We start from the raw sequence: 22,492 nt of genomic DNA on the forward strand, positions 1-22,492 counted from the left end.
CTGTATATTACAGTCTCCCCTAGTTTGTGCTCTGGTAATTATCGTATTATTGTGTTTTTTCTGGAAAAAATAATTTAATGGTGTGGGGGGCGAGCCCATTTAAAACTTTAAAAACAAGAGTTTGGTAACTGTCAATGTTTAAAATGTTGTTCTTAGGATATTGCAATAATGCAAATGAAAAGGTCCTTTTGAAGAGAGACTTGATGGGTTTTAACGTGTTCGCTGTGGTATGTGACTGTGAAGTGAGAAAAGGTCTTATTTGACAAAAATTTGCCAGGTTGAACTTAATAATATTTGAGATTTCTATTAATGTGTTCCTTGAATGTAAGATTGGAGTGGAAGACTATACCAAGATACTGAAATTGTTCCACCACATCAAGTCTCTCTCCATTGACTGGTACACATGGTTGTTGTTGGCCCTCTGCTGGCTGGCGGGAGTAAAACATGCATTACAGTTATTTCCTATTTTACAGAAGAATATAATTACCAGCAGCAACACAGAACTGCCAGCTTTGCTTGGATCATTCACTCTGTGACTGTAATAAAATAAAAGATTCAGCCTCTCTTCCTACCTCAGTAATTACCTCTTATAGGTATCTTCCTCCTCACTGTCACAGCAGTAATTGAAGTGATAAAGTGGATGATGATCGATGTGGTTGTTTACAGTTCTTCTAAGTGGCCTCTGCTGCCCTTCCAGTAGAGAAAAGATGCAGTGCACTAATGGGTGCCCTTAAATTGAGAAATTATGATGTATTGCCATATAGGTTGCACTACATGCTAGAAAACACTCTGCGAGCTGGTTCCCCCACCATATGCAGCTGGTGCCCTTTTTTATTTTTTTCCACCTCAATCATGAGGTTGACCTTTTTGATTTGAGTGAAATATTTCGCAACCTATATGTGGTAAGGTGCATTTTTTGGATCCCCGAATAGTGTCTGGAGTTTTTGAATGCAGCCCCTTCCCTGACTCCTCCTCCACCAACCCATGAATCAGACCAGTCAGAAGATGAGTAACTCCAGTCTCATCTTATTCAGTGCAGTTTTCTTTGATTAGTTCTAATAAAATATTTGACTTCAAACGCGTCTCTGCCTCATCAGTAACGAATCCGTGTGCCTTATCCATTTACCAGAAAAGTATTCAAGGTTTTAATTAGTATTTCCTGGGGTGCAAGTCCCCAAGGTGGCGTTGTCGGCTAGTCTACTTCCAACTTACTGTCCCCACCACTCTTTCCCACATATACAATGGATTACCAGTACATTTGGTGCAGAGGCTTCTGGTCCCCAGAGGATGAAAATGAGTGTGATTATTTTCTGAGTTCCTCTAGCACCACCAGCTGGCCTTGGTTTTCATCTATCTAGTGAAATATCTCTATAATGGAGTAAAGGCGTCCTGAGCAGGTGTTTTGTGAAAAGCATGTGCTTAAAAAAAGATAGTTTAATTTTAAAAATGATACTGAATGACATTGGAATATTGAAAAAGGTCAGAGAGTTTTTTTGTAAACCAAACAAAAAACTGTATACTCCGTCCATACTCGAAACAAGTTAGACTTTAAATCTAAATAAGATCAGTCACTCAGAAATAGAGTTTTTACGGTGCAGTTTCACATTGAAGTTGTTTATTCTTCTTCAGTTGTTCAAATTAGAAAGAAAAAAAAGGTGCAACACAGAGTAAATAAAACAAAATCCCAAAGCCTCAGAGAAAGAGTGAGATGATGGCTGAGGAAACCAGCAGGAGGACGACACTGGGACCAGTTGGTATGGCGTTGTTACACAAGTTCCCCTCACAGCAAGCCATGGCACCGCCACATGCTAGGCTGGTTTGGCAGCCCTTGGTAACCATGTCAAAACCTGCAAAACACAATGGGGAAAACTCTCAGAAACCAGTTCACAAACACATATCGTGATGTGTATAATAGCCACCAGACAGCAACGCGTTGTATCAGCTGTTTAATGTGTGAAATATTAGCTGTAGAAAGAACAACTTACCGTCTATTCTGAGAGAGAAACAACGGTTGAAGATGACAGGACATGATTTGGTGTCTGTGCAGGATTTCGGGTCGGTGGCTGTGCACGTGTAGCATCTTAATCCACTTGCTGTACAGAGACACACAACACATCAGGTCAAGACATGTCACATGTCACTTTTTACTTTTTTATACCAGTTTTCACACAGAGTTTATATAAAGTTGTGGGTGCGAGTTAGATGAGAAATTCTTCATATTGTAATATAGTTTGGGCGAGTACTTTTCCTACTTACCTTCATAACATTTTAGTCCTTTAGATTCTTACTATTCATGACATCAATATTTCCGAAATATATGTTTTTATTCATAAGATACTTTCTGGTGGGAATATTCCTGAGCAGTTCAAGACCAATTTTAAAGCAAATTCTCCGTTCCATTCTTACTCAACCCGTCAATCTCTAGATCTTCACCCTCCTAACTTCCTCACTAGTAGAGGTCAATTTTCAATAAGATTTAGGGGAACCAAAATATGGAGTAGCTTTTCACATCTATCAAAAACCTTTTCATCTATTAAAAGTTTCAAAAGAAGCTGAAAGGGTCACTTAATTGCTGTTTTGTAATTGCTTTTCCCCATTTTGTCCATGTATTTGTTTTGTTTTTCACTCAGTGCTATGTTTGATTTCTATTTTTGCATATTTGCTTATTCAAATCACATTTCTTGTCTTTTTTTTATATATTATATTGTTATTATTATATATATCTTGTTATAATGTTTGACCTCACTATTATGTACTCATAATATTTCTGTATATTAACCTTGTCTCTAGGTGGAGGCTTCAGATAAGCCCGTGTTTTTTTGCCTCTTCCTGTACTGTATATTATTCATTTATTTTTGTTGTGTTTGTGTAGTCTTAATTTGTGCAAAATAAATAAACATAAATGACATGTAGCTAAAATTCTCGTCAGGTCAGTAGTTCAGACAAAGTGTCCTGTTGACCTCGTGGTTTACCAAATTGCTCTTTTGAGGAAATATGCTTATTCCTTTTTCTTGGTAGCATTTCTTTGCCACCATGAACGAAAGAGGAAGTCACTGTCTGAACAAGGAATCTGATACATAACCTCTGTAAAACAACAATTTTTTACACTTTTGTTTTTGCGATGATTACACAAAGTAGGTATAATGTGTTGATTAATGTTTCTTTTTCTTTTTTTGCTAAACTAAACTAACCAGCTGTTGGCTGTAGCTTCATACTTAACCTCTTAATCCCTATGGTGCTGGAAGGTGTGGTTCGCCTCGACAGAAAAATAAATCAAGAATAGCTCCACAACTACCAGGTCTATATGCATGATCTTGGTCTCTACGGAGAGGTAAGACCTCAGAGAATTCATCCCCAGTGTCAGTAACATTGTGTCTGTTACTATGACTGAGTAAATTATGATGAACCAAAGGAAACATTTACATTTTTATCCTCGCCTAAAATGTTTTCTAGATTAGACAGTGGATAACACCATTATAGCAATGATGCCATGCACAGAGATGCCACTGAATTCATTCAGCAACTCCTTGACTACAACTGTGCCAAAGCAGACATAGATAACACAAAGCACATAGATTCTACAACGGTTTTAGTCAGGATAGGACCAGGAGGACTCTCCATTTGGACACTTGGATACCCAAAGTGTGCCAAATGGGTTTTTCTACCTCTTGAAAGGGAATCTGGCTATAAACTATTACTGATATCCACTACAGGAGGCTATGTGACCACAATGGAGCCTTTGGCCGTGACATTTACCCTGTGCATCATCACACTCTACCATTGTGCACTTTATAAAATCAATACAAAACTACTAAATTGTATAATTTTGACTCAAAATGGAGTAGTTTTATTATAATAATGAAATATTGGAGTGTTGTTTCAGTAGCGTTAAGGCCTCGTCTTTTAGAAACTATTCAGAAAAAAGACCACCACAGCATTTTATGGAGTTTTTAAACACAGGCAGTGTTTTAACACACATCACAGCCGAACCTGGTAAAAGAGGTTGAGAGTGGTATCAATCTTCTCATCTAAAAATGTTTCTCTACTAATTCTTTAACTCTCTGACACCACTTTCTTTACAGTTTGTATAATAACCTTTAAACATTTAAACACATTTCTTCAAGATACAAAGTTCAGTCAATGCACGTATAGGTCTAATAACTGGAAAGCTGTTCATACCTGCAGACAGAGTCATAAGCAGGATCAGAGCTCCGTAAAACCGCATCGTGAACAGAAATGAAAAGCAGATTGTTAATCAGCCCAGTGAGAGGAGAACTGGAGAGAGAAGCCTTCCTCTTTCAGCCCAACTTCTTCTCAGTCTTCTTTCAGAACTTGGACATTTGCATTTCCTCACAAAGCCTCCTCCCAAGTGACCTGAATAATGTCACCCCTAAAGTGACCCCGTTATCCCAGAGACAGACATGCACTTTTTAGGATAAAAAAAGAGACAAGAACTTAATGCTGTTAGATAAACTATGAAATTATATTTCATAGCAGAAAGAAGTGAATATTTGTTTTTGTGTGTTTGATAAATTTACCCTGAAGCACTTTCACTTCCTTCATGTGGTTCTCAAAATATAACAATAAAAAACACTTACTCAGATGCTCTTTCACCAGAACAAATACGCCTCTGAAATAATCAGAAATAGAGTGAACACGCGGTCCTGAAATAGAGAAGTTTAAGCCGAATGGAAAACTTTGACACAAAGTGACCTGATTTGATGACCCATTAGTCAACATCTGATCAGTCTACCAGACAGTCATCAGTTTGTCATCGTGCAACAGATCCACTTAGAATAAGGAGTCATTAAATGGGCTATCGTTATTTAGTTAGCACTTATCTGATATCAAACCAATCAGGCATTTGTTATATTTTGAAATCATCTGATTAATTATAATTCATCATTTATCATGTGATTATTGTAGTAATTTTTTTTTTTTTTTTACAATGATCCTTACAGCATTATAATAGTTTTCTTGTTTATAGTCGGGACACTTATGTCTAAGAATGCAGATGTGAAACCACTGGCTCAGTTTCATAATGAGACTGGAAATAATTTAGTCAGTTTCACAATAAAAGCATAACAAGATGACATAACTAAATGAAAGGAAAAAAACAAGAGTAGAAAAAAAAAGTGTTTAAACTCTGCACTCGACTACCAGATAGTCCAGATCGAACTAGTTCACATATTGGGTAGTTAATCGACGACAGTGCATCTGTTTCATGAGCTCACTTGTATTTTTACATCTGCAGTAGATCAATTATTTTAGCTTGTTTTTCTTTTCTAATCTTTAATGTTTTTATGTTTTTATAACTGTTTTAATTATGTCTTAATGTTCTTTTGCACTTTGTCTTAATGTTCTTGAATGTTTATGTAAAGCACTTTGAATTGCCCTGTTGCTGAAATGTGCTATACAAATAAAGCTGCCTTGCCCTATGACGTTATTCTCATAATATTATAAAAAAAAATTCTCGTAAACCTATGACTTTATTCTCATAATATTACAACATTTTTTTCTCGTAAACCTATGACTTTATTATCATAATATTATGACTTTATTCTCATATTACAATTTTTTTTTCTCGTAAACCTATGACTTTATTATCGTAATATTATGACTTTATTCTCATAATATTACAACATTTTTTTCTCGTAAACCTATGACTTTATTATCATAATATTATGACTTTATTCTCATATTACAATTTTTTTTTCTCGTAAACCTATGACTTTATTATCGTAATATTATGACTTTATTCTCATAATATTACAACATTTTTTTCTCGTAAACCTATGACTTTATTATCATAATATTATGACTTTATTCTCATAATATTACAACATTTTTTTCTCGTAAACCTATGACTTTATTATCATAATATTATGACTTTATTCTCATAATATTACAACATTTTTTTCTCGTAAACCCATGACTTTATTATCATAATATTATGACTTTATTCTCATAATATTACAACATTTTTTTCTCGTAAACCTATGACTTTATTATCATAATATTATGACTTTATTCTCATATTACAATTTTTTTTTCTCGTAAACCTATGACTTTATTATCGGAATATTATGACTTTATTCTCATAATATTACAACTTTTTTTTCTCTTAAACGTATGATCTTATACTGAACTAGAGCTGTTACTCTTGTGTGTTATATTCTATTTTAGCTTCTATCATAACTTTTATTTTTTAGCTTGTTTTTTTTAATTAATATTTAATGTTTTTTATAACTGTTTTAATTATGTCTTAATGTTCTTTTGCACTTTGTCTTAATGTTCTTGAGTGTTTATGTAAAGCACTTTGAATTGTTGCTGAAATGTGCTCTACAGATAAAGCTGCCTTGCCTTGATTGGCTCGACGTGGCTACGTCACATATGCGCCTGCGATGTCACCACATGCGCAGCTGTGTTTTGGAGCAGCAGTCAGCAGCTGAAGCCTCTCACTGCACCGGTTAGCTGAGCATGTGTACAGATTTCTACACATGTTTAACGATGCAGCTGATGTATAAGAGCAAATGAAAACATGCCAAAGTCCGTGAAGAAGTCGTGCAACACTCAGACCTCCATCAGCAGGTACTTCACAGGTCGGAGCAGCAGCAGCTGTGGGATTAACCCAAATCCTGCACAGCTCCAGCTCTCCAGAGGCAAGGTGAGGTGTGCTTAGTTGAATACACCACACACACACACTCATGCATGCTCAGATACGTAACTTAAAGGTCCCATATTATAAAAAAAGTGAGATGTTCATGTTTTTGTTATTATAAAGCAGGCTTAAGTCCTATATAAATACTGTGAAAGTATTGAAACACTCAATCCACAGGGAAATACACACACAGCCCGTATTCAGAAACTCTGCATTTGAAACAAGCTGTCAGGATTTCTGCCCATTCGTGATGTCACGAATATACAATATTTAGACCCTTTACACAGATTTAAACATTCTAAATGTGTCCCAGTTTACTTCCTGGTTGCAGTGTATGTGAATGTCATCAGCTGACAGGAAGTACACATGGACCCAAGCTGTTGCCTAGCAACACAATTCTGTTACAATTTCGTTACAATTCCGTTGAAATGCGCTAAAACGGAGCGTTTCAGACAGAGGCTAAATACAGGCATATTCAGGCTGACAGTATGAGGAAAATAAAGTTTTTTTTGAACCTTACAGCATGTAAACATGTTCTAGTAGAAACACAAAATACAAGTATGATTCTGAAAATGAGCATAATATGGGACCTTTAAAGCTAATTACTGAACCTCTACTGCTTTATGTCCTGCAGAAGAAACCTTCCCCTGATGATGACTTTGGATTACCAACAAAACGAGCCAAGCTTTCTGTCCGAGAGCAGCAGCAGGTGGAGGATTTGGACTGTGAGCCGCCGGCATCCTGTCAGAGCATTAAAGGTGCAGTGTGTGTGTGTGCACCTCAAACAGAAAGAAAATCCACCCATGTCCTCCTCCTCAACCCACAACTCACCTATTCCCAGCTTCTAAAAGCATCACATTTCTTCAAACAGCATGTGCAGCAATGTTGAATCATCCTGTTAATGTGAGCAGTTTGGGAGAGATATGAGCTGGAGCTGCTCATGATGCATTTTGGTTGCTTAAAACCTAAAAAAGTAGAGTTTTGATTTTGATTAACCCTCATCCTACCAACCTATATAACATACAAAGTCTTCAGAATGCACTACTGTAAGATATCACAGCAAAATTAACTTCTCAAAACATTATTAGTTATGCAATAAATGTAAGCAAAAGAAAACAAACAGATTATTATTATTTTAGGAAAGTTACAGTTAATTTGCATATTATGTAAAACAAAAATAGACAGAGAATATGAGGAAAGGTGTCTGCTGCATCTGTCCGTCTCCTTTATAATGACTGACTCAGTGCCCCTATCCCCCATGATAGTGGGGGACACTTTAAATTATGACCAATGGCAAATATTTAATCTTTCTATTCTAAAAAAAACTGAGAGCCATGTTGAGATCAATTGAGGAACAAACGGATTGACAAAGTCATGAAAAATTGGAACGATACAATAAAGCACGTGTGAGATATGATAAAGAGTAGACCTCTAAGATCTGTGGGGATCCCAGCTGGTTAGAATGAGGGTTGAAGGCAGCAAATCTTCCGACGTGCATCCAGGTAATATTATGTACTGTATGAAAAAGAGTAAAATATTTACATTTTGGATTTTTCTCTTTAGGTTTATAGTATATAACTTATAATCATACTTTATCCTTTATTCTCTTTCCAGAGACGACGCTAACGCCGAGCCGAGGAGCAGCCGGCCTCTGCTCCTCCACCTTGGAGAAGCTGAAAGGCTTCACCTGCTCGTCTGAGCCCAGCGTCACTCCTCACAGCGTCACTCCTCACAGCGACACTCAGAGGGAAGTTAAGAAGACAGACGGTGCTAGCAGTGAAATCTGTGAACGAGGAAGCAGCGTCCGGCCTCCTCGGGACGTTAAAGATCAACACAGCAATAAAATCCAACTCCGACAGCCAGAGGACGAGCATGAGGATGAAGAGGAGATGAAAGAGGAGGAGAGTTCAGGGCCGGCTGCTACAAAACAGGTACCAAATATACTAACGTTGAGTCTCCCACATCTCTCTCATCAGAGTTGTTTTGCCCTCATAAAGGCCCAATCTCAATCCGGTCCACTCTGTGGTGGAGTGAACTCCGTTTGCAGTCCCACTCACGGCTCAATGAAGCGCCCTTCTTTAACGTGTAGGGTATAAATACAGCGGCCACTTCGGGATGAACTTCACTCTCTCTGGCAAATAAACTATAAATAAATATCAGAATCAGAAATACTGGGGGGAAATGTTTTGCTCCAAATTTAGAAAATATATGTGAAAATATATTATATAGATATATCAATGCATGCATAGATAAAAATGCAAGAATAGTATAAAAAAGAATATTAGTTTAAATGTACTGTATAAATAAATGCATTGTTAATGCCAGAGTAAACCAGATTATTGCACAGCTGAATTAATGCACTAATCATCCACTGAATTAATGAGGAACTTGTGGTGAGCGAAACTAAAATAATGAGCTCCTTATCTGTTGCTTGCAGCTTAACCAGCATTATCAACGTACTATATTAACTACTGAGATGTGACCTTCAGGGTCAGTCTCCTGTGCTCTCAGTGCTCTGAGTGTGTGAGCTGTCCTCTCAGCTGAGACTCAGACTCTCAGAAGGCAACTTTGGTTGTTTAACATCTTTATTTTACTCATTTCTCACCAAGGGGACCTAGAATTTCCACGACATAGAGAACAATATTTAAAAGATGTGAACTCATATAGGGAAATAATTTTTTTTCTCATGCATGAGTGGAAAATGAAGAACTTAATGGTTTGAGTGTGAAAATGTTGCTACTGCGATTATTTTCTATGTTCATTTTTTCTGCTTCAGGGGTTCCACTTTTCTCAGTTTGCCAAGTCAGGAGGAGGAGGAGGAGGAAGACGGGGAGGAAGAGGTGCAGAGCCTAGTCCTCCTCCATCAGACTCCAGCAACCCCTCCAGACGCACAAAGAGCGTGTACACTCCTCTGGAACAGCAGGTCATCCAGCTGAAACAGCAGCATACGGATGCGTTGCTGGCTGTGGAGTGTGGATACAAGTACAGGTTCTTTGGAGAGGATGCAGAGGTGAGAACTGGAAAAGCATCAACCGTATCAAACATATCAAATATGTTATTGTGTGAAATTCATGTTTCTTGATAGTGAGACTGTGTTTCATTGCTGGTTAAAGGTACTATATGTAACTTTCAGAAAATACTTGTTATTAATGACACCGGTGGCCGTAAAGGGAACTGCAGTCATCCTGTTGCTCCGTAAGCGTAGGCAATCATCCTGGGCATTTGCCAAAAGAGTGACGTGACGTGACATTATGTTACGTTCATATATCACCGTTATTATCTTAAATGACAAATCTCCATGATACTAACTAGCTTGCAATTTGCAAATTACTTCATCGGCTAACTTTACAAAGCAAAACCATCCCGAGTCCTTTACATAGAAATCAATCTACAGGCTGTTACAGGCAACCGAGAAAGGTCTCGGTTTTTATGTTACATTACAATCTGTTCATACAATGGCAATACAAAGCAATTAATACATGTAAATTGTTACATATATTACCTTTAAGGATAGTGTTCAAATGTGTACAAATCACCATAGTGGATAGGAAACACCTATTTTTTATCTGATTACTACGGCTGTCTCAAATACCATTTTTTTAGGCTTCGAAGCTTTGGTGACAAATATTCGACGGCATTCGAAGCTTCGCGGAGCAGCGCAGGGTGTGTGTACAGTAGTGCACCTCTGCACACAACAAACAGCAATATCCGTCTGTATTTCATGGGCTATTTTGGGATTTATACTTTATTATTACATACTTATATATAAAAAAATAATTTAAAAACGAAGCATTCGAGTAGTGATTTGGAGGTCGAATACCATGCCAACGGTCGAAGCTCCAAAGCATTCAGATCAGCCCTACTGATTACTGATTTATGAATGCTCAGATCATTGTGTGCCAGCGCTTTATTCTAAATTAAAATGGTATATGCAATACTTTCAGTAAAAAGTTTAGAGAGCGTGTCAGAAATTCACTTGAACTTTGAGGAGGGAGAGATGTCCTGTTGAGAAATTGACCTCAGTTATCCTTTAAGGCTGCACAGACGTCATCTTTGTGTGTGTGTGTGTGTGTTTATGACAGATTGCTGCAAAGGAGCTGAATATCATGTGTCACCTGGATCATAACTTCATGACGTGCAGCATCCCCACGCACCGTTTGTTTGTTCACGTCAGGCGCTTGGTGTCCCACGGACACAAGGTATGAAATATATCTCGCATATTGTTCGTATTTAGGAGGTGTTTAGAGTCGCAGTGTTTCTGATCTCAACGTTATTGTCATTAATGTTATAGGTTGGTGTTGTTAAGCAGACGGAGACGTCTGCGATCAAGGCCTCGGGGGCCAATAAGAACGCTCTGTTCACTCGTCAGCTGAGCGCTCTGTACACCAAGTCCACTCTGGTGGGAGAGGGTATCCTTATGGAGCGTAAATATCTGTGTGTGTGTGTCTTTAAAGCAGCGTTTTCTCTCTCTTAATGTCTGAAGCGTTGTCCTTGACCGCTTCTCTGAGACGTGAACCCGGTCTGCAGACTGGGGGATGTGGAGGAGGGGGGCCGTGGTGACGTGGTGTCGGACCCTCCTGACAGCTTCCTGCTGTGTGTCAGTGAGAACTGGGACAAAGTGAAGAAGCAGCTCACTGTGGGGCTGGTGGTGAGTAACATCTGTACTCTTTCAGATCAGAGCTGCAACGATTAATCGATTAGATGTCAACTTTTAAATTAATAGCCAACTTTTCGATAATTGATTAATTGGGTTGAGTACATTTTTAAGAAAAAAAAGTCTAATTCTCTGATTCCGGCTTCTTAAATGTGAATATTTTATGGCTTCTTTACTCCTCTATGACAGTAAACTGAATATCTTTCAGTTGAGGACATCATCTTGGGCTTTAAGGAAACACTGATCGACATTTTTCACCATTTTCTGACATTTTATAGACCAAACAACTAATCGATTAATAAACTAATCAACAATGAAAATAATCGTTAGTTGCAGCCCTGTTTTTGATTGATGTTATTAGGTTCTAACCCTTTCCCTTGAATCCACCGAATTAGCCAAAACTGATTTATATTTTCCTATTTGATCCATAAAGAGTATCTCAATTTAATTTCCAGAAAAGCTATCATGATATGTAACAACATCACAAATAGTAATAGACGATTACACCCATATCATGCAGCCTGATATGGAGAATAAAGTGATACCAGACTAATTAAATACAGGTTAATGTTGGTCAAAGCTGGTTGTAAAGAAAACAAAATCACTCTTCACTATTAAACTGTCTTATTTGTCTCAGTTTTAGGCCACACAATTATTATATTGCATCTTAACATCATACAACTCATACAAATAATGTTCATCCTATATAATATTCATTTAGTCCCTATGGACATATCGTCATCTGGACAAACCTCTCCTGTATATATATAACTTATGACTCAACCTGTATATTCATCTTATATATACATTCACTTAGTCCCATATGCATATAGATATAAATATTACCCCACCTGTACTACTCTTATACAACATTTCTATACAATATTTCATTAGTATGCAACTTATACTTAACTCTTATTCATCAGAATATAACATATGTCTATCTTTTGCACCTTAACTGCAATCTGTATATATGTATATGCCTATTTATAAACACCACATATATCCTCATTTGTATATATTGTCTTAATTAGCACTTTACTAGTTTGCACTCTGGTCGTTGTACTTGTACTATATGCAATGACAAAGCTGAATCTATCTATCTATGTATCTATCCATCCATCTATCGACCTACCTAGCTACCTCTCTACCTATCTACTATTTCCCTCCTACTTTATCTTTTTATGGTGCAGCTACAGCAAGTTGAACTTTGAGCAGAAGATCTGTGACAGAATCTGATTTAGAAGAAAAGCACATGAAATGAAATGACACACTTTTATAATAAAAGTCTTTATTATATGAGCATTGTGAAGGTTTATTTCAAAGACATTGAAAACACGTTTCTTCATTGTGCATTGATGTGATGCATGTGTTTGTGTATGCAGGCGGTTCAGCCCAGCACAGGAGATGTGTTACTGGACTGTTTCACCGACGGTCCGTCTCGCTCAGAGCTGGAGGGTCGCGTCCTAAAGATCAACCCTGTGGAGATCCTGGTGCCCTCTAACCTCTCAGAACAATCCCACCGACTCCTGCAGAGCATCGCCAACGCCAGGTAATCTGCTCTTAGGCCACTAGAGGGCAGTCTCTACTCATTTACTACATTATGACAGTATGTTCAAATGTGCTGCTTATCTGTGTGTTTACAGAAATGTGTGTTTGTGAGTTTACTCTACTTCATTCTGAGGGATTGCGTTTAGATTTCCCCCGGCAGGTAGACAGTTGTTTAGTCTGGAGCTCTCTGGGCTCAGTCTGGATGAGGAAATGGATGAGAGGTTATGGGAAAATATCTCTCAGCACCGTGCGCTCCTCCGCAATGCTCAAAAGGGTCTAACAAACCACGACTTATTCATTTAAAAGTTCATAGGCTGACTTTCCCTCTAACCTGATGATTTTATGATACTTGTTTTACAAAGAAAGATATTTGTAAGATGATGTTTTGAGTTTGATTCATTGATCAAATGTGTAAAGTCGTTATAAATGTTGAAAAAAGAAAGTTAATAAAAGTTGTCTGGAGGCTCGGCAGCTTCTAGTGTTGATAGATGTTTTTCTCAGGATTTAGAAGTTTTTCTTGCAGCCAAAGAAATAAAGTCCATCTCTATTTTACAAAACTGCAGCTGTTGGGAAGTCCCATAGAGCAAACTATAGATATATATATGGGTATAAAAATGTTTCCTAGTTTTACAATTTACATAACATTAACCGTTCGTTTACAAAATTACAGTTAGTAACCCAGAGAAGTGGTGGAAAAAGTATTCACACTAATATTATCAACACCATCATGATGTAAATATTTGTATATAAAGTGAACATTTTAGGTGTTAAAATGCAAGTAATTAAAGGATAGGTTCATATTTTTCCAAGCCTGTCTTAAAACAATAGTCAGGGCCTCCTCTTAAAAAAGGTGTGCTTGCTGTCCTCATTTGTCCTCATGTCCTCATTTTGCTACTGTTCTTCCACTGCAGCTCAAAAGGAAAACACCTTGAGCATTGTTTTAAGATAGACTTGAAAAATTGTGAACCTTCCCTTTAAGTACATAGCTGAGTATTCTCAGTCAACGTAACACGATTCTAGAAATCTGGCAGCAGTCAAATCATCCCAGTGATGACCTCAGCATACGCACACGAGGTACAACAGCTTTTATGTTGCATCAACTGAGACTCTGATACAAAAACAGACTTTCATTAATGCACGCAGGCTGCTGTGTGAACCACGAGATCAAAAAGATCAAAACAGTTTGTCCTTTTTTGTTCCTCGGCTGACTAACGCGGTCAGCGATGGTGACTGTTGAGCTGATGTATCCCAGAAACCTGTTGCCTCCCATCGCGCCGCCATTCGTCTCATCTTTGCCGACAGTCTGCACCCAGCATGTTCACACCAGTGGGGAACTGGTTCCTCTGGAGGCTGCCTGTGATTGCATTATGCTCTGAAAATGAAACGAGGGAGTGGGAGTGGAGTGGAGTGGATTAGATTAGAAGGATAAATGGGGACGGATGTCTGCTACTTTCTGCCTCTTTTTCCGTCTTTGACTCCTTTGATGGTGCACATTTCTCATTACTCACCTTTCCTTTTATTTCAGCGGCTACTTTCTTTCCTTTTTCCCTTAAATCTAACTCTGGAAAATTAGTTTCATCTGTATTCATTCCTCTCTTTCTTTCTTTCTTTCTCACTCCCCCTCCTCCTTTTTTCATCCATCCAGTGTTGAGTGATTATAATAGCGGAGATGGACCTGTAAAGGCCAGTCCAATTATTGTGTTTGAACAGCACTGCTCTCTAGCGTTGTGCTCATCAGACACTTACAAATACAGGGCGGTTTTGTCTGTTCAGCTCAGACAGGAAATTCATCACATTTATATTCACACAGTTCCGTTACAGATCACGACTACTGGCCACTTCCCCAGATAGTTTTCAAGGTGTTTCTTCATTCATCAGATTCATCAGACTGAGAAGAATGAACCCTTTAAATGCCTAAATTATTCTGACATAGATGTTTTCATGTTTTAATTGACGCTTGTTAACGTCACACTCCAACACATTAAAAATACTGAAGCACCCAGGTGAGCATTTAAAACCATTTTTTTTGTGGTGGCTGACGTTAGTTCCACAGCCTCGGTGTCTCTTGGGGAGGGGCTGACGAGACGGGCCCCCTGGCAACGGGGTGTATGTGAGCCCCGTGGAGCGTCAGGTAATGAGTCCCTGGGAGGTTGGTAGCAGCGAGGTGCAGTATTAGTCACTTTACTCATCCACAGCCTGGAGTCATGAGTCAGGATCAGAGCAGGGACGGGGATTACAGCGGCTGACGCTGTCAACACAAACATTCTCGCTCTTCCAAAGATTTTAAGTCGATGACTGACGCTCTTGAAAGTTAATATCACATCCTGCGTACACAGTAAGGCGGTAGTCATGTATCAGGATAGATCCACACACACATCGAAAGACATAAAGCACAACTTGGACTGGCCCCAGAGTACATAATGGAACACCCTATGCGCCTGTACGTGACCTGAGATCATCTGATCAGCTACTTCTTGCTGTTCTCAGGTCCAATTTTGTGATGAGAGGGGGATCAGGCTTTTGCTGTCAGAGCTCCCAAACTCTGGGATGCACTTCCTGTAGAGATCCATCTAATCCTGAATCCACTTTTAAAAACTTCTGAAAACACATTTTTTTTAGGATGTATACACCTGTTTGTGTATGCATGTGTATATTTTTACACATTTTTATGTTTTTATTACACGGCTGTGTTGAATACTCGATTCTGATTGGTCAATCACGGCGTTCTGCGGTCTGTTATTTCTCTATAACAGACCGCTGTTGTGTATAGCAGACCGTTGCTATGTATAACAGACCGTTGCTATGTATAGCAGACCGTTGCTATGTATAACAGACCGTTGCTATGTATAACAGACCGTTGCTATGGGCGCAGCACTGATGTCGGACTCTGGCGGACCGTTTTTTGCGACAAAATATTGATTTCTTAAGTAAGTAGCCGTGTAATAAGCGGGATAATGTACAGCTAGCGGGTCATTGTTGTGAAATAAACCCCTTCTTTCACAACAATGACCAACTCGCTGTACATTATCCCTTACTTATCATCTTGTTCTATTATTTTACCACTTAGTTATTACTGATATGTTTTGTGATGTTCTGTTTTAACAGTTGCCATATTTTTTACTTTATTTATCTGCTTTATTGTCTTGTGAAGCACTTTGTATCTGTTTTGAAAAGTGCTATATAAATGAATTTATTATTATTATTATTATTATTAATATTAATAGATTTAAACGGCCACTCTCAGATTTGTATTCACCCTGCATCAGTAGATTAATCGAGCGCCTTAATCGGTTGTGCACATTAACCTCTGCTCTCTGGGTCACAACATCTCTGACTTGACCTTTAACCATCCGTGCTTTTGATTGATTATCACCATCACACTTGGAACAAAACTCATCGCTCAATGTGAAGCACCGACTCCTTCACATCTGCAGTGACGAACAAAACCCAAATATCAAAAAGGAAACGTATATCTCTCACTTTCCTTCAGCGGTGTCTACGGCTGGGTATCGTTTAAAACATTATGATGCCAGTATCAATACTGGTACCCCCTAAAGTGATACCGATACTAATTTGAACCTGAATTAGTGTCCAGTTTTGTAGTTTCCTGTGAACCCTCCTGAACCCAGGTTCACAATGCTGGTTCCTGTCAGTGCGACACTGCAGCCCCTCCGTCCCCGGATCAATACCAGCAATTTTCACTGTTCTTGTAAACCTCATAATGTGGTTGAATCGACTGGTTAAATGATTAATGGTCGTAGTTGCACCGCTGACACAATATGCGGCATATTGATCACTTTGTCTTTGCTCCCAGTCTGACCAGTGACTGAAGTGAGAGATGATGATTCTTCTGTGTGTGTGTGGGTATGTGTGTGTGTATATATGTGTGTGTGTGTGTGTGTGTGTGTGTGTGTGTGTGTGTATAAGCATTAGGAAACGGAAGAAAGAAAACGCTCCAGCACTGCGTCCAGAGCCACGTGTTTGCCTTGGTTGCCCTGGCAACAACAGAGCGGACAAAGCAAAGCGAGTCCTTGAAAGCAGCAACGCCGAGCGAGTGAATGGAGCGATAGGGAGATGAGATGGAGCAACGGGGAGATGCAGGGAAAGTGTGTGTGTGTGTGTGTGTGTGTATCCATCCGTAGAGTCTCGTTGAATAAAAGGCTGGAACATGCAGAGCTGCTGCTGCTACTGCTGCTGTTTCTACTTTTCCTCACAGACAGGAAAATGATCAGATATGAGTGGTTGTGTTTCCTTCATTCGTCTGTCCGTCCAGTCACAAGCACCGCTGACCTCTTGAACTAATGCCGTCATGTTGTTCCCCTCCAGCGCTCAGGCTGATGACCGAGTGAGAGTTGAGAAGAGGGACGGCGCTCAGTTCGAGTTCACCACCGCAATGAACACAGCCACCGAGTTCTACTGCCACACCCAGGACAAAGGTGTGTTTGTTTGTTGGTCTGCCTCTTTCCCTGTCAATCTCAGACTTCTCGTCAGTTCCTCTCATTCAGCTGTAGCACGCTGGATGTTTGTGACGACTGAGGAGTGGGCTTTCTGTGACTCACGGCTGTTTTTTTTAATCTGTGAAAATGTGTCGTGTTTGTGCGTCTGTGTCCTCCAGGCTCTCGCTCTCTGTCCAGCGTGGCCTCCTTGGAGAGCTCAGTGATCTGCTGTCTGGGGCCGCTCATCCAGTACCTCCAAGAGTTCAACTTAGAAAGAGTTCTTAGGAGTGAAAGGTGCACACACATTACAATTACACACAGCATAATCCAGTGTTCCCGTTGGTCATTGAGATCCTGGGCAGAGTTGAAACGTTAGACAATTAATTGGTTTGTCAGAAACAAAATAGTGTATTCTGGTAATCAATTTACGCTCCGCTCATAGAAAACTCTGCTGCATATCAAATCATGTGCTTCTTATCGAGATGTCTTGGCTTCACTTTTGAGGAGCTGCCATGACGTCATATTTTGATGCAAAGATTTGTACATTACAAGGGATGTAGCACAAGGAAGTGAAAGCAGTGCTCTGTTTATTTAAATGTGAAAATGCAATACAAATATTTTGTCCCTAAAATCGATGAATAATTGTGATCTCAATATAGATAAAAATAATTGTGATTATAATTTTGGCCGTTGGCCACCTTGGGTTCTGAGAAGTTATGATGGATTTTTGGATATTTTTATACATTTCTTAAACTAAACAATCGATTATTTGAAAAGGTAATCTGTAGATTAATAGCTAGTGAAAATAATGATTAGTTGCAGACCTAATCCTGGGATGACGTGGGATTTTACGCCTTATATACAGTATATATACCACAATGTATTTAACAACTTGTTTCAGACTTGTGTTGCTTTAAAATGCAGCTTTTAGCCCAGAGGAAGGAAGGAGGAACAGTTTTCAGTCATATAAAATGCTTTGGTTCGACATTTTGATCGTTCCAGTCGTCACATTTTTACACCTCTTCCTAATCGATATATTGATCATTTGATCATGCAGCTGTATTTTCTGTTCCATGCAGCTCATTCCGGCGTCTGTCCCGTGAGTCGGGGGGTATGAACCTCAGTGCCGCCACCCTCAGGAACCTGGAGATCCTCAACAATCAGGTAAAAGCACATCTCAGCTGGCAGTCATGGCAACCGGTTAGGCATAATGAAGGGGCGGGGTCTGTCTGGATGATCAATGGTTTACGCTGCACCATACTGTATAATCCTCGAGACTGAACCGCTTGCATGGCTCTAGACCCATAGACCCATAGACCCATAGGTCCATAGGTCTTAGATCCTTCTTGTTTATTGTTCCGGGTCAAAGTTGAAGGTCTTTGCTGTCAAGTCAAGTAAAGTCAAGTAAAACCGCTGGTTTTTAGAGCTTCTTACGGAGAGCTGCAGCTGAAAATGTCTGACTCAAGTCTGAAGTCTACTGCTCGAGGGCGGCTGCCGAACACAAGTTCATGTCAGTGATAATTTACTGAACAGGTGGAGTAGTTAAGAAGCTTAAATATGATGTTTGTTCATGTCAGTAAAAAAAGAAAACAGCCTGAGGAGGCAAGCTTTCAGCACAGAAGTGTAGACAGCCGCCCAGCTGGAAATGTCATGTGTCTTCCCAGGTAGATAGAGACACCTTCTAGTGTAAACACTTTTTAATATATCTGTCAAGACTGTCCAGGTTATGTCTGTACAACTTGTAGAAATCAGTCTGGAGTCAAATTTAATGTCTGAGTTAAATTCTCCGATCACACGAAAATGTTCAGTGACTAGTCAGGCTTGCGTGGGTGACGGCTCAAAAGTTCAGCACGACTCGGCTGCCGTGGCGTGTGTGTGTGTGTGTGTGTGTGTGTGTGTGTGTGTGTGTGTGTGTGTGTGTGTGTGTGTGTGTGTGTGTGTGTGTGTGTGTGTGTGTGTGTGTGTGTGTGTGTGTGTGTCACACACTGAGTTCGAGCTCAGTTCAAACCTCCTCACCTGACTGCTCGTGGCTTCCATCACCTGCTCACCTCTTATATTTATTACATCACAGTGGTTTGTTCTTCCTGTAATGTGGCACATTGAAATGATAGAAGCTGTGTTTTGTGTTTGTGTGTTCTTTGGTTGACAGACAGATGGCGGTGTGAAGGGCAGTCTGTTGTGGGTGTTGGACCACACTCGCACGCCGTTTGGGAGGAGACTGATGAGGAAGTGGGTGAGCCAGCCCCTCACAGACCCGCAGTGAGTACAGGATGCCAACTGACCTCTGATGAAGCACGACTGAACTCATTCAGCTTCTTTCTGTCTTGTGGGACGACTGGTAGAGATGCGACAGATACCAATGTTTATGATTTGCACTATGGCTGTCAAAGTTAACACAATAATAACATGCTAACGCAAATTTGTTTTAACTTCACTAATTTATTTAACGCATCAACGCAACTTGCGATTTTTAGGTTATAGCGGGCTCAGTTGTAAAGCTAGAGTTAAGATACTGGTATCATATGAAACTAGACTAGCTTGTTGAGAAGGAGGCTAAATAACGCTCCAAACTTACTAAATACATTATGGCAAAGAAAAACTGTCATGGCCATTTTCAAAGGGGTCCCTTGACCTCTGACCTCAAGATATGTGAATGAAAATGGGTTCTATGGGTACCCACAAGTCTACCCTTTACAGACATGCCCAATAGTCTTGTCGCAGTAGTAGTGGCACACACTGATTACATGACGTACCAACCATCGTTTTGCTTTTGTTTTTTACAGAAATAAATCCCATTTAGTTCATTTTGGCGTATCAGCAGCATGTTGTCAATAGATAGTCGGACAACGGACGCTACAAAGTGAAAGTGTCTGCTCCGTACGGAGTCTTAGCTCAGAGTAGCAGGTGTCCACACACGGGACGAGAGAGAGTTGACAGACCGAGAGATGGCTGAGGATTTGGTGTCGAAGCGAAAAGCAAAGGCGCTTAAACCCAACGCTATCAGGGAACCATAATGTTAATGAGGTAATCGCCACTAGGAGGACGGAGCGGTCACAGTTGGTGTGCGCTTTGTGATAGTTTCATCATATTCCACCTAAATCTGCAGAGACTGTGACTTTGCGGTGACTCGCAATTTTCCCCGTTGGGCGTAGCGTAGGAAAGACGGTGAAATGTTAACCAGCACTTGACCCACGTGTGCGCAGTTTGACAGCAAACACAACGCCGTGATGATGACAGCCTCCCTGCTTTCTTCATAGCCACTGAATAAAAGCCAGATTTTAAGAAAGTTTCTGTCCTGCAGCGGTTTGACTTTTGAAAAATAGAGCCGATGAAAATGTGGGACATCGTCTCAATATGTGAGACGTGGGACAATAAGGGATAAAAATGCTGTGCAGTCCCTCGTAAAGTGGGACAGCTGGTCACCCTAACTGCAGGGTGAAAACGCTCGTATAGAAAGTGTTCTCTTTACATAAAAACACTGAAACTGACTCACAGCACTTCTACTGTACAAACAGCCTCTCAGTTATATTATTGCAGCACTGTTCCAGTTCTCTTCTCTGCACTGCAATTTTATTATCCATATATTGATTGTGTGTGTGTGTGTGTGTGTGTGTGTGTGTGTGTGTGTGTATGTGTATGTGTGTGCGCGTGTGTGTGTGTGTCCCTCTCCCTCCCACAGTGCAGGGATTATAGCTGTGGATTGGGCTCTGCTCTCAGATTATACAGATAGCTGCTCTACAGAATTTCAACATCAAATAAAACCCAGATTACACGCAGGCACATTAATTCCAAGACACACAGCAGCAGCACATGACACAAACACTCATGCATGTGCACACACACACACATATACACACACACACACACAATAGACATTCATGATTGAGTGTGAATTCGATGTCCATTTTATTACATAACTAAGCTTGAATTTATCTGCTTTTGGCCCATTTTTCCAGATGTTTATGTTCACAGAATAAGAATGTATTTTCACAGGTTACGTGTAATTTAGACACAAGTCATCACGTTTTTAACACTTTAGAGTCTATTCTATATAGCCTTTCATGTTTTGTAAAACATACTAAAATGCTGCCCAGGTTGATCGATTGTTTTATTTGTTTTTAACTAATACACATCTTAATAGATTGGAAATGAGTCAGCATTTGAGCACTTCTGGTTCCCTCGTTTGGAAGTCAATGGGTTTTTAGAGTTAGATTTAGATAGATAGAAGCTGAAGAGATTTTTAAGTTTTGTTCTACAATATAAAATACGTCAATAAATATCCCATATTTTGAAGCTGTTATGTGTCTTAAAAAAGTTGTATGATAACAAGTGGCTAAAAGAGACTACTAAACTTCATGAAGCCGACTCGTCCGCCTTTACAGCCTCGTTGTGTATACTCACCCTCATACGACCGTGGTGTAGTTTGTTTATAGCCTAACGTTAGCTTTATACTTTAAAAATCATAAAAGTGGCGTTCATTTGTGAAGATTATCTTGTTGAACAAAACGTGTAAGTATCATAAACGTTTATGTTTTGGTAAAGGAGGTTGTGCTTCAACAATAGGATTCACGGTGGAGCGCCAGACCCAAAGTCCAATAAGCATAACAATGTGACAGGGTAGCACATCCCAGATTTCAAAATCAAGAAGGACAAAATACTCATTTCAACTTGTTGGCTCACATCACAATAGAGTCTATTAGCAGTTTGTAAAACACTATGTAAAGTATAACAATTTAAATAAATAGTGACTTTCAGTGAGAGCTTCAACTTAAAAATAATGAACTTGTTGCTGTGTGTCACATCATATCAGAGTTTCTATTGGCCCAAAGCTAACGTTGGTTGGAGTAATGGACACAATATTCTTATTCTATTGCCGTAAATGTTCCCTTATACACTTTTTAATGATACGGCACAATTTTATATTTTATTTCAAATTATTTCACGTACCCGCCACAGACTTGAGAATCACTGCCCTAAAGATACCGTAAACTAATAAGAAAGAAATCACAAACTGAAGAAATTCAACATAACGCTGTAATCACCACCTTCACAGAGTTTATGAAGAAGCTAATCAGCGGCAATTTGGCGGTTATTTTCTCTAAGTTTAAAACGTACCGTGCCTTTCAATCAAGTCCAATTCAGCTCTCAAAATAAGAAAATGTGTTTTGCTGATGACGGGATGCTGGGATT

General features: G+C 39.4%; 2 protein-coding genes across 3 annotated transcripts in view; one reads left to right on the plus strand and one right to left on the minus strand.

The window, feature by feature from the left end:
* Window positions 1-1,468: 1,468 nt before the first annotated feature.
* Window positions 1,469-4,683, minus strand: LOC119492598 (lymphocyte antigen 6G-like). The gene is made up of 3 exons (XM_037777145.1): window positions 4,180-4,683; window positions 1,986-2,093; window positions 1,469-1,847 (listed from the first exon to the last, which is right to left on the minus strand). Exons 1-3 carry the CDS (start codon window positions 4,223-4,225, stop codon window positions 1,693-1,695), a joined length of 309 nt encoding a protein of 102 aa, XP_037633073.1. The 5' UTR covers window positions 4,226-4,683; the 3' UTR covers window positions 1,469-1,692.
* Window positions 4,684-6,388: 1,705 nt separating this feature from the next.
* msh3 (mutS homolog 3 (E. coli)) overlaps window positions 6,389-22,492 on the plus strand; it is a 56,565-nt gene continuing 40,461 nt past the window's right edge. For both annotated transcript variants that reach the window (XM_037778375.1, XM_037778376.1), the window contains exons 1-12: window positions 6,389-6,667; window positions 7,296-7,419; window positions 8,276-8,592; window positions 9,438-9,671; window positions 10,744-10,860; window positions 10,953-11,070; window positions 11,170-11,309; window positions 12,701-12,867; window positions 17,193-17,302; window positions 17,482-17,596; window positions 18,382-18,466; window positions 19,452-19,561. In XM_037778375.1, the coding sequence (XP_037634303.1) occupies window positions 6,542-6,667; window positions 7,296-7,419; window positions 8,276-8,592; window positions 9,438-9,671; window positions 10,744-10,860; window positions 10,953-11,070; window positions 11,170-11,309; window positions 12,701-12,867; window positions 17,193-17,302; window positions 17,482-17,596; window positions 18,382-18,466; window positions 19,452-19,561 (1,763 nt within the window). In that variant the 5' untranslated portion in view covers window positions 6,389-6,541. The remainder of the gene's footprint in view (window positions 6,668-7,295; window positions 7,420-8,275; window positions 8,593-9,437; window positions 9,672-10,743; window positions 10,861-10,952; window positions 11,071-11,169; window positions 11,310-12,700; window positions 12,868-17,192; window positions 17,303-17,481; window positions 17,597-18,381; window positions 18,467-19,451; window positions 19,562-22,492) is intronic.

Source organism: Sebastes umbrosus, chromosome 8, assembly GCF_015220745.1.
Source record: "Sebastes umbrosus isolate fSebUmb1 chromosome 8, fSebUmb1.pri, whole genome shotgun sequence".
Classification (NCBI taxonomy): Eukaryota; Metazoa; Chordata; class Actinopteri; order Perciformes; family Sebastidae; genus Sebastes; species Sebastes umbrosus.

What these genes read in the sequence shown, in the direction of transcription:
- LOC119492598 (XM_037777145.1), bottom strand. Translation starts at nt 4,225, where the DNA reads ATGCGGTTTTACGGAGCTCTGATCCTGCTTATGACTCTGTCTGCAG. An exon ending in GCTTATGACTCTGTCTGCAG is followed by an intron (nt 2,094 to 4,179) that starts GTATGAACAGCT and finishes GTCTCTGTACAG; the next exon opens with CAAGTGGATTAAGATGCTAC. An exon ending in TTTCTCTCTCAGAATAGACG is followed by an intron (nt 1,848 to 1,985) that starts GTAAGTTGTTCT and finishes TGTGTTTTGCAG; the next exon opens with GTTTTGACATGGTTACCAAG.